Genomic DNA, 12,051 nt, shown 5'->3' on the forward strand with positions numbered 1-12,051 from the left:
CTAAATGTATAAGGTTGTTTTGCAGCTAATCAGGACATAAAAATCTGTGTTTTACAGTTATATCCAGTTAATCTTTAGCTGGGAGTTAGCACAGCAGAGGTCATTGCTTATTTTAGTCAGTGAGACCAGGTCACCAAACCAATAATACTCACAGTAGCAGACATTTCTAGAAAGGGTGTGAAATGGATAGACAAGCAAATGTTAAGCATATGTCTCAGATAAGATAATGGAGATTAACTCTAGAGCAGCAGGAAAAGAAAGGAATTCTGAAAGAAGTTGTTGAAATGTGTAATGTAATTTGTGTCCAGGTGCCAATGAGTTTTACCTGTAATGTAATTTGTATCCAGGTGCCAGTGAGCTTGACCTAAGGAGGCTGTATCAAAGTAAATGTTATATGGATCTATGATATTTATAACTTTTCATTTCCTTGTGGTCATTAAGGAATTGGCAATCTATAAGAGATATGGTACTAGCTTTCATGTTCCTGCCTAATCTCAATTCTGATAATAAAATGCAAAGTTACATTGTTTTAGAGTAGAAATAGATAATAATAATAGATTAAACCACCATTAGAAAAAAAATTGTGTAGCAATGGATGTGGTTTCTTTACATATGTAGTCAATGAAAGGTCCACTTCTTTGACAGAAAGACTTATGTAAGATGCTAAAGTGTTAATACTTCAGCAAAATCTCATCCTTTTCTACACGTCATCCTTTTGTTTTCTGTATCAACATGATCTTCCAAGCATTATTGCTTAGGGCAATGCTATGTGCTTTGCCTGTTGAGGCAGAGTAGAACTGGATTACTTAAACTGAAGTTTCAAACTAAGGAGAGGCTGTAGAGAATATGGACTAACAGGTGAAAACATGAAGCTGATTTCTGTTTAGATAAGAATCTATTTGGGCAAATAATTTATTGTGAAGGTATATGACAGTGTTTAGGAAGAATTTAATTTACCCCTCCTATCTTCCAGCTAGAGCTCTAAATATCCTATAAAAGTACTATAAAGTAAGGTTAGCCTTATGTGGTATTGTTGTATGTCTAGCATAATAAGTCTAAATTGACATCTACTGGGTTTTTAAACTTAATAATAATAATAATAATAATAATAATAATAGTAAAAATGTACTTGAAGATTCTGGAGAATTCTAATAACAACAACAGAAAAAATCCCTCCTGAAATTACATTGCAATTGAACCTAAAATACTTGTATTAATGTTATGTTAATATGCATAGAATTTTATTTTCATAGCCAAGTTTGAATAGGAATTTTCTGAGTAAATATTTTTGTATTCTTATTAGTTCTCTTTACATATATTTTGAGCACTTATTCTTTTTATGCCTATCTGTTATAAAAACAAGGTGTGACTAGTCTCTCTCTTTAGTTATGAGTTCTACCCAGATATAGTAGTGAGTGTTTCAAAGCACTGCACATATGTGAACAGGGTGAGAATGCAAATGAACTGGTTCTATGGAAATTAATTCTATCATTCTGACAGCTGGAGAATATCCTTGTCTTAGCATAGTCAGTTGTGCACATTTCTGATATCACAATTAAGTACTGTTCTGTTTTGTTTTCTATTGTCAGGTGGCATGAAGAAGTATGTGGTCATGTGGAATATCCCTGCCGTTTCCAAAATCCTGCTGCCAGGTTGCAAGCAGTTATTCCTTATAGAGTCTTTGCTCCCTGGTGCCTTATGGAAAGCTGTGAAGAATATCTGCTTCAGCTAATTCCTCAATGCCTCTCAGCTGCCTATGCCACACTGGGTACCCACCCCTTTTCCAGGCTTGATGTTCTGATAGTTCCTTCCAACTTTTCCAGCCTGGGAATGGCTAGGTAAAGAAGCTTACTAGTATCCAATCTGCTGCATTTTGTTAGACTCCTTCTTTCCAGCTAGTTAACAGTGTCAAGTTTCTGTCAATATAAAGTTGCTGTGCTATTTTTCTTAAACCAAACTTAAAAGTTTCATTCTGACTTCATATGAGTAGGTTTGTTTGCCTCCTTTTTTTTTTAATTTAGTTTTAACAGGGTGCAGGGAAGGGAAATATAAGCTTATTAGAAATGTGATGTGAATTTTTGTGAAGCTGAAGTTCTTTAGTTGGTTCTATTGACCTAAACACTTGATATCATTGTCTTGTTTTCTTCTGACATTGATTTTAGCCTTATATTTTGACAGAACAGGAGTATGTTAAAATCCAAATCTAGAGTTTCTTCATAAGCATTTCCAATGTATGGGTTTCTAGTCAAACACTTATCTTCAGAAGCTGAAGGCAAATAGCAAGGATTATATTATATATTTTCATGGAATTCTGAAGGCTCTCAAGCCTGTCCAGGTACCTCTGAATGGCATCTGTTCCCTCCAGCAATTTGACTGTACTGCTCAGATTGGTGTCATCAGCAAACTGGCTGTGTGCATTTGATCCCACTGTCTGTGTCTGTGTCAGTCCCATTACTGACCCCTGAGGATACCACTTGTCACTGTTCTCTACTTGGACAATGAGCCATTCACTGTAACCCTTTTGAGTGTGACCATCCAATTCCTTATCCACTGAGTTGTCCTTCCATAAAATCCATGTCTCTCCGTTTTAGAGACAAAGGTGTTGTGCAAGACAATGTCCAATGATTTTCATTCAAGTAGATGACATCAGTTTCTTTTCCCTTGTCCACCACTGTTGTAACCTCGTCTTTAGAAGGCCACCAGAGTTCCTAGGCATGATTTGTCAATAGTGCAGCCATGTTGGCTGTCACCAATCACCTCATTATCTTTTATGTGCCTTGGCATAGTTTCCAGAAGGATCTGCTCTGTGTTTTTGCTTGACCTTGAGTAGAGACTGATGGGCCTGTCTGTAGTTCCCCAGGTCATCCTTCTGTCCATCCTTCTGGTCATCCCCAAGCCAACCTTTCTAAAAATGGGGGTTGTGTTTCCTTTTTTCCAGTCAGTAGAAACTTCACTGATGCCAGTAAGATCATGGGCCTGCAGGCCATGCTTATTCCCTGTGCTGCATGCATTAGCATGAAGGATTTTAAATTGGGCCCTTGAGGAAACTAAATTACTAGCTGGAATTCCTTTGTGCTGTTCTTCAGGTGCCCTTGTGACCTCTCTCCAGGCTCTGGGCATTATAGGAGTGGGGTGAGTTGAGGTTCCTCTTCCCCAGCAAGTTCAGTTTAAAGTTATCTTCACCGATCTGGCAAGCCTAGGACTGAAGCTGCTCTTACCCTTCTCTGACCAAAGGACCCTGTCAGGCCAGGTTTTACAAAGCAGGTCCCATGTTCCAAGTCACCAAACTCCTGGTTTGGCACCAGTCTTATAACCTTTAGCTGATTTGACTGGCCCTTTCAAGCTGTAGATTTTTTTTTCCTATAGCTTTCCTCTTGCAATACTCTTTTGGGTTAAAAGTAGAAAATTATGGTGGCACAGTAACAATATTGTATAGTTTTTAGTAGAAGTTTATTGGCTTTTTAAATTTCATTTGCATCTAGAAAACATAAAACTTTAGCATTCAGTCACCCTCCTCTGTCATATAAGGCTTCTTGCTTTCTAGATACCTTTTACTGGGGGTTGCTGAGTTTTCAACTATATTCTTCACTCAGTGAAGGCATCAAGCTGGTTTGTGCACCTGCCACAGATTCTCCAGTTCTTTGCCTGGTGGTTTGGTTTGAGTGAGGTGTGGTACTGTGTGCCATATGAAATTCGCTGCTGCTCAGCAGTCTTCTGTGACTTCAAAGGCATAGAACTAAAGGGTTGTCACAGGGCCTTGCTATAACTGGGAAAGAATCCAGTCATTTCACTTATCTGTGAGATAAGAGCTGGGAATCATGAAAGGCAAGACACACAAGTAGTTCAAAATTAAAGAGAAAACAGATAGTGATGTCTGGGCCAAAATTACAGCACACAGTAGGAGAAATCTTCACTATTTAGCTGTTGATATGCTGTTTCTCTATGGGAAATTTTCAGTGCCTTCCCTGCATGTACCTTTCCCAGAATTTATAGAAAAAGGTACCTGCAAGGAGTTCTGTTGCAAAACCATCTGTCATTATCTGAGTCCAGATTGTGTGTTCAGAATACTATAATTGTGGGGTTTTTTTTTGAAGGAGATTATAAAATCCTGTGCTTTTATTCCCCTATGCTTCATCTAACCACTGTCAGTTCCAAGCAATCAATATAGTTGAAAATAAGGATGAAAGAAGGTGTGTGCATATTTCTTGATGCCTGTCATTTAACAGTGCATCAAGCCAAACACATTCCAATTTTTCAAAATTTAACTAATTTAAGAACTAATTTAAGGTGTTTAAATATCAAGTTGTATTTGGGCAGGAGATTATTAAGTGACATGATAGCTAATTTGTTCTTCTTAGATGTGATTTTTCCAATAGAAACCTCTGTACATAGCAAGCTTCTTAAATGGTTAATTCCTATGTGTGCAATGATAATTGCCTAAATTGCTTAAGCTAACAATAAGCTTTGTGCAAATCCATGTCAAAACCCACACAAAGAAAAAAAAGTTAGCAATTACCTTGGGTTAAAAAGGTTACTGTAGCATTTATTTTTTTATCTTCTAGTCTATCTGTAATAGTACAAACATAATACAGCATGCCAGCATGTAGAAGCTGTTGTTATCAGCACTCTAATTGGACTCTTGTCTACCAGAGAAGGAAACAGATATGAATTTTAGTCATTATCTGAAATATTAGGGCTCTACAGCATTTGGTGCTTTTCTTTGTTCCTCCATTAATTGTACTTACTGTGCTTTTCACATCTCAAAATGCTGCTTATTTAGGAGAGGTATTTCCCCAACACATTAGATTGGTATGAAATTATGATAGTTCTTGCACAGAATTATCTAATTAGGTGTTTTGAACTGTCTATTTCAGTGGCAGCTATTGTGGGTCAGCTGCATTTCTCTTGAAGTCTGACAGAGGAATTATAAGCAAAACTGTAGTTGAAAGCATATTCATTGTGCTTGTGTTTTCTGTTCATATTTTCATGTGTTTTTTAATTTGCTATGGACTTTTGTATGAAAATATATATTAATTGCAATCATTTCCTCTTACTTCTACAGATCTTTGAAGATGGAGGGTTTAGTTTTCCACACTTTAGTTTTACTCTGTTTTAATTTAAGTGACTGTATAGCTTCTCCTAAATTCATGCTAGTAAAAGAACGATGTGGCCTACGCCTGTTGGTGACATTATGTTGAACTGTACAGAATTTAAATTCATAAAACTTTATGGGCCAAATTTAAGTAGCTTAAAAGCCTGAGATTCAGTGCTTTTTCTAGAATGTTGAGAATCTCATGAACATGTAACAGCAGTTAGATATTTAATTTTAAGTTCTTTCACTAGAAGAAGAGAGTAAGTTGGAGTAAAAGGATTTGGGAAGTATGTTAGACTATAAGGCTCTAGAGATTCTAATTAGGTTGTTCATGGAAGAGATCCCTGACTTCACACTACATTGAAAGGTGCATTTCATGCACTCAGAGAACTAAGAGGTTAAAATCAGAAAATTAAAAGTAGCACTATGTTTTGATGCTGTTGATTATATGGTACTTCCTGAGGAGTTATCAAACCCCATTGGCATTTAAGTGTCAGAGGTATTTCACAGTCGCAGATGTTCTCATATGAGCCAGCAGTTATTCACATGAACAGAGCTGAATGAAAGATTTCAGATGAAAAGTAGGGTCTGTGTATTCACTAGTTGTCTGGGCTCTTCAAATCAGTTCACTCCCAATCCAGTTTTTTTGATCCCATTTGAAATCCTAGTGTTTTGATGTCTCTTCTCACAACTCAGTTTTCTTTATTTTTTATTCAGAACCTGAAGAGACTCTGAATTCCTTGTTCTTTTTCATTCCCTGAGGAAAAACTTTCTTTCAAATACAGAAACTCTAACTTTTGGTGCCACCTGAGCTTGCGCCTGAGGCTATGACTTTTCTTGCAGTGTTTAACTACTTTAGCTTTTTCACAGTCACACCAATCCCTTGTATTTCTGTGATGTTAGAAACTGCGTAGCAGCTTTCTACTTCTTCAGAGCAAATGTGCTGATGTTTATTTTACCCTCCTGAGAACTGTAAGCCTTTGCATTCAGTTGAAATTCTCTCTTTGAAACAATGGTTTTAAAAGTTTTTTCCTGGCATACATTGTTTAAATAATGTAAGATTACTGCTTTTTCTGTTTGAATTAATGTATTAATGTACTAGTTTTGTACTAAGTGCTAGCACAAGGAAATGTTCTTATCCAAGTGCTATGTATAAGTAATCTTTCTAGGTGCATCATATATTGCTGGGATCTAGAAGAGTATGATGAGGAAAGTGTTCTTTGCTATATAGCACACTCCTAGTTTTTCCTTAAACTCTTAGTGTACTAATAGTGACTGTGGGATAGATGGACATCTGGTCTAACCTGTTCATCTGTACTTAAAGATGATTTTACCCATCAAAGCTAGTGAAACCAAAGAACTTCAGAGCAAGATTCTGACATTTTCAAAACAGGATCCTAATGTTAAGTTATTTGAATTTTATTTAGGCTCTAAAATTAGTGGCCTTATTTTAAACTATGCTGAACACCCTTGAAACCCAAATAGTGTTTTGTTGGAACTCAAAATGTCTCTCAGACATTTTTAGAGGTTCTAGGCCTTGGTTAGACCCTGGCAGGCAGCTGGAAACAGCTGTGATTTTGAGTTTGAGTAATGGAATAAGGTACTAACTTTAAAGGTAGAAAGGATTAGATAGTATAGTAAAAGTAGTTACAAAGTAGAGGGGAAAAATTTTAGTATTGTACAGGGGGGTTTTTACTTTGTACAGAGGGGTTAGAAGTTCTAAGATGGAGGAAAGTGGGCTGATCCTGTTCTTCCTCCTTCTGCTTCCTTGCCTCCATGTTCTTGGTGATGTTGGCACTTATGGATTAGTTTAAAGTAGAAAAGCACCTTGTAACATAGGTAGTAGGTACTGGGGAAAAACTGTAAACCTATAACATGTAATATATCATATAAAAGATAGCAGCAGCCCTGGGTGGGGAGAGAGGAGAAGAAGACACCAGACAGTGTCTTCACCAGACAGGGTGTTAGGAGTGTGTGTGTCTCTGCCTGGGCTGCTGATCAAACAACCACAGCCCGCAAAGACAATCTGTTTGATAACTCGCAATAAACTGCCTTGAGACCGAACTACACGAGGCTGTGGATTTTTTCTTTGGAAGCACGGGTTGGAGGAGAGACTTTACCCCCCACATGAGACCCCAGACCAAGCCCGGGGTTCTCACAGTGTTTGATGATGAGGATGTTTGAAATATTTATAAATTAGGTCTGCTTATATAGCTGGCTAAATATGGATTTAGCAACCCAGCTTTCAATTCCAGTTCATAAGGACCTTACTCTTCTCCTGCCATGTTAAAAAATTGTATTTGGTACATACATCTTTCTTCTTTGAAGAAAGAGTACCTGTTTCTTCAAAAAATGTTGTATCAGCAGAACTCTTGAGTCTTTCCAGTTTATGTCACCAAGGTTGTTAACTTCTTAAATTGAAAAAGGAGAAGGCTGAAGCAGCCTCTTTGATCAGTGCATCTGTAGCCATCATTTGTCTGTTCTGTATGTCTGCAGTGTTATGGTGACAACTGATAAGCCCACAGAAAATCAGGCAGGACTACTGGAAAACATTCAAACCTTTAATATTGTTCAGTCTTGCAGAACTGCATTTTACTATTAGATACAACTGTAGAAGCCTGTTCTAAGTTAATACAAATGTAGTCACACATTTTTGCACATTTCCAGTTCTTTTAATTTGACAAAATACTCACAAGAGTAATCCTTTAACATTTAGTTTATTTTTTATATATCACTAGTTGGTTATCCACACGGAAATAATTATGTACAAAATTTAACGCAAAAAGTAAAAATATGGTGAGAGAAAAATTGAGTCTTAGCTGTGATAGCAGTAAATGAGTATGTAGCTGTACAACACAGACATATGGACTTAGTGGCATTTAGAAGTTGTATGAATTGACACAAAGAGGTAACTAGGGCAACCACCAAATCGCAGCTCAAATGCAAAGAGTAGATTTATTTCACTGACCCAATAACAACATTGGGCAGGGACCACAGGAACACAGGCTCTGTTAGGCTTAGTTCATCCCAGTGCAAAGAGACCCACGACAACACAGCCTCCTGTAGGCTTGGTTTGCCCAATATATCTCATGCAAACACTGTTTATTACAAGGCAGTATTTTTATGATCTTCCTCTCTCCCAGCAAGAGGCTCAAGCATGTAGAGTGTTATCTTTGCACAGGAATTCTACTTCTCCAAACAGGCAGAGGATGAACACTAGGCATAATAAATGGAGTTTTACAATGGTGACAGATGTAGCATTCCCACCTACAAGGTTACTTTGAGAGAAACTATTCTGTCCTTCTCACCAAATCTTCTGATTTAACCCTTTCATTGTTGAAGGTATTTGTTGAGCCTTAGCTGAAGTCTGAAGTATGCTTTGGTACCACTGCAATCACTGTCCTCTTTTCAGTTGTCATTTTGGTGTCAAAACAGGATTTGAAGTACTTCAGGTGTAATGTATTTCCTTATTAATGTGTCTTGGTTGGTCTATTAACTCGTAACAGATGCCATTTTAACAGAGAAGCCAGATGTGTGTTCTGCAGTATCAGGAGGATTTCTTTTGTATTTCTGATAGTTTTCCAAAGAGTTTTCTCAATGCTTTTGGAAGACAAAGTACAATATTTACCTACCATAAGCTGCTTCTCTTATGGGATAGTATCACAAGAAGATAACATCTCAGTCTGACATTACTGACCAAAATTACAAAATAGGATGTTTTAGAATGTGTGGACTTACTTATGTTTCAAGTATGCAACTTTACATTGTTACTATTTGTAATTTTATGAGATGAATTGTTATCCTATAGTAACAATGAATAAAGAGTATTGTTTTAGGAGTTTAAAAATCACTCGCTTCTTTTGCTGTGTGGCACACGAATTCTTAAAAGTGTTTTTGGTCATTGAAGCTGGAGAGGCAGTGGGGTTCTTTTGATGTTGCTGTACAATGATAACTGCATGGTTTTAAATGCTGGGATTAGAATTATGGCAGAGCCTCCTAACAACATTATAGTTAAAGCTGCCTAAGCATTTCCAATAGAAACTTGTATATTTCAGTGGTTTTTAGCTGTAAAGTCCTGTTCTCAGCTTAAAGCTGACATATAGTGGTTTGGCTTAGGCAAAATGAGTGTGGCTATTGTACACACATGTGTGAGAGGCCAGCATGTTTCTATGCATATTGTATTTGTATATTAATAAACATATATATATAGTATACACGTATGCCTAACATATATATCCTACCTGTCCTTATATCTGTGCATATATAGGTGTGTAAATAATACTAATGATTTTATTTATATTGTATGAGTTGCTTGGCATTTATAAAGTAAAAGTATAATTTTCCCTTAAAAGTGACCTGTTTATAGAGAGCTAGAACATGGAGAAATGAGAAAATTAATTGTCATTATTGAACACTGGGTTTGTGATTTTGAAACTAATTTTCAGAATTCTTTCTTCCTGTGTCTTACTTTATCTCTCTCAACTTTTTTCTCCTACCAATAGAGATGCATAAGATGATTGAAAATTACTTTTGCTTATAGATCAGTAGCAATATAGTCCATCTATTGTTTAATATTCAGTCAGCAACATTAGACCATTCCACTTAATTTTTTGAATCATGTAAATAGTAGAGTGCTCATAAATGCAGAGATTTTGTATGTATATGCTGTCAGTGGTAAAAAAGAAGCCAATAAATGCTGCCAATTGTTTTGAAGCCATAACCTTAATTTTTAAAGGGCCAAAAGACAGTGTTCAAAGCAGACACAGGCTTCTGTCATGCAATTATCTCTGATCTGACTTGCCATACCAAGTATGTGAAGCTTTCTTAGTCTCTATGATAATTACCAGTAGTCTGCAATTTACCAGCCCCACCTAGGAAGAACCTGATCCAGGTAACAGATTTTAGATTTTAAATGTAGACTGCAAGACCAATCATACTTAAAGCAAATGGAAGTACAGAGAAATCATTTAATCCATGCATATTTTACCTCTGTTTACCTCTGGCATCAATTGCCAGATGCTAATGTCAATCTTTTTGCTGTAGATTTGGTTTCAAGTTGAAACAAAACCCCACCAAAATTATGCAAACAAATTGGTGGTTTTATTTTCGTTTTTGTAGTTTTGTTTGTTTTATTGCTAACAGGAATATGGTTTAAGGATCCCTAGCCTTTTTCTTATACAAGTGGTAGTTTGAGTACTTGCTGGTGATAAGCTTAGAGGAGGCTAAGAGAAGTAATGTTCCTGAAAACCATGATGTTGCTGAGCAAAAACTATGCAGTCCTGTCCTTATGAGTAGTAGTGAGGAGTATGAGCAGTTGAGTGATCCATTCTTAAGCTCCATCTTTTGACTTTGGCCAGGGAAACTTTTTTACCCAACAGAGAGTTGGATAGGCAGTTTTGGTTTGCCTCTGCTCTGCTTGCCTGCTCCTGGCCTGGAGCAATAGTTTTGGCTGCAGCTGTGACACCACACTGTGCCCAGTTTTGGGCTGCATGTTTATGACAGAGACACAAAGTGAATAATGCCTCTGCTAGCATTATTGGAGGTGGGAGAATGTATTATACGGGAAGAGACTGATAGAGCTAAATTTGTTCAGCCTGGGAAAAGACATTACTGAGAGTAATCATTGTCTCGAGGGCATGGTTGCATAAAAAGAGAACCAAAGCTGTGGTTCTCTCAGAAATAGGAAGAATTGAAGCAACATTCACAACTCTAGTGACAGATTTCAGACTAGATGCAGTTATTGTAGATAAGCACTGAAACAAGTAGTCCAGGGAGCTTGTGGAACCTCCATCTAAGGAGGTGGTGAAAAGAGGTCTCTTCAAGCTTGATTTTTTACCTGAGATTCCAAGCCTTCAGTGCTTTTACCTGTGCTCCTCCCTTGGGTTTATGTTCTGTTACAAATGACCTCCCACTCCATATTACCTATATGACTCATTCATGCTGCCATAGTACTTTGAGAGCCTTGCAACAATAAAAGTACTTTGTTTTCAGAAAATCTGGGGAAGTAGTAGGAATGTGTTCTTATTTTGAAGGTAACTAATTGGTGGGTATAGGTGTTACAGGAGATCTTTTGAAGCAACACATATTTCTTAATTCCTTTTTCCTCTCCTATCCCTTGCAAAGGTTAAGTAAGGAACTGTGCCCATATCTTTTGGACCCATACCCAGTGTTCTAACATTTCACCAGCCTTTCCAACCTTTTCTTGTTTGTGATAATAAGTACTAGCTATTTTCCAAGTTTGAAAGGTACACTCCAAACTTCAAGGCTGCTGGGACTAACAAGAATCTGTCTTTAATTGAAATAAGGTATGGTATTCTGTTTTTACTCTTTGTTTTTTTACTCTTTTGGTTTTTTTTAAAAAAATCATTTTCATTATTATCTATAATCCTGGAAGATGCAAATTTCACTTGTAGAAGTTCCAGTACACTAAAAATAATAACAGCTGTTTGAATTGATGGTAAGGAATGGGATTTTTAGTGACAGCAGGTCTAATATCCTGATAGAGGGTTCTAATATTAGTCTTATTGCATATGGTGTCATCTTCTGTGAAATGTTTTTGGAATAGACTGATTCTATTCAATTCTTTACAATTTGTTTCAGAATGTGGTTGAGCCTTTGGAGATACCCACTAGGTACTCCTGTAGCATGATTAGCTCCAGAAAACCTGTATATATCCCATTGTGAGTGTGGGTAGTGGTGGTTTAATTTGTCATGCAAGTTTTAGTCTAATATCAATTTTACTGTTTTAGTTGAATGAAGAGATGTATTTCTTATAATGTTTTTTGTTTTGTTTTCCACTGGGAAAGAATTTTACATGACATAAAGTTACAATATGGGACATTTCATTAGAGATTAAATATAAGTGTGACTATCATTATTAGTTTTCTAAGTATTTTTATCTTTCTGATGATGTATGTTGAGCTCAGACTGAGCCAACAGTATAGTATAATACAAGAAAA

The 12,051-nt window shown here is 36.7% G+C and overlaps 1 protein-coding gene across 10 annotated transcripts in view; it reads left to right on the forward strand.

Moving 5' to 3' along the window:
• The window catches only part of AOPEP (aminopeptidase O (putative)), a 205,507-nt gene that overhangs the window by 47,469 nt on the left and 145,987 nt on the right, over nucleotides 1-12,051 (forward strand). For all 10 annotated transcript variants that reach the window (XR_014951724.1, XR_014951723.1, XR_014951721.1 and 7 more), the window contains one exon: nucleotides 1,590-1,838. Coding sequence is in view for 7 of the 10 variants with exons in the window: in XM_085568114.1 (XP_085424240.1) it covers nucleotides 1,590-1,838 (249 nt within the window). In the remaining 3 variants the exon portion in view is untranslated. The remainder of the gene's footprint in view (nucleotides 1-1,589; nucleotides 1,839-12,051) is intronic.

Source organism: Lonchura striata, chromosome Z (assembly GCF_050655825.1).
Source record: "Lonchura striata isolate lonStrDom1 chromosome Z, ASM5065582v1, whole genome shotgun sequence".
NCBI classification, from domain to species: domain Eukaryota; kingdom Metazoa; phylum Chordata; class Aves; order Passeriformes; family Estrildidae; genus Lonchura; species Lonchura striata.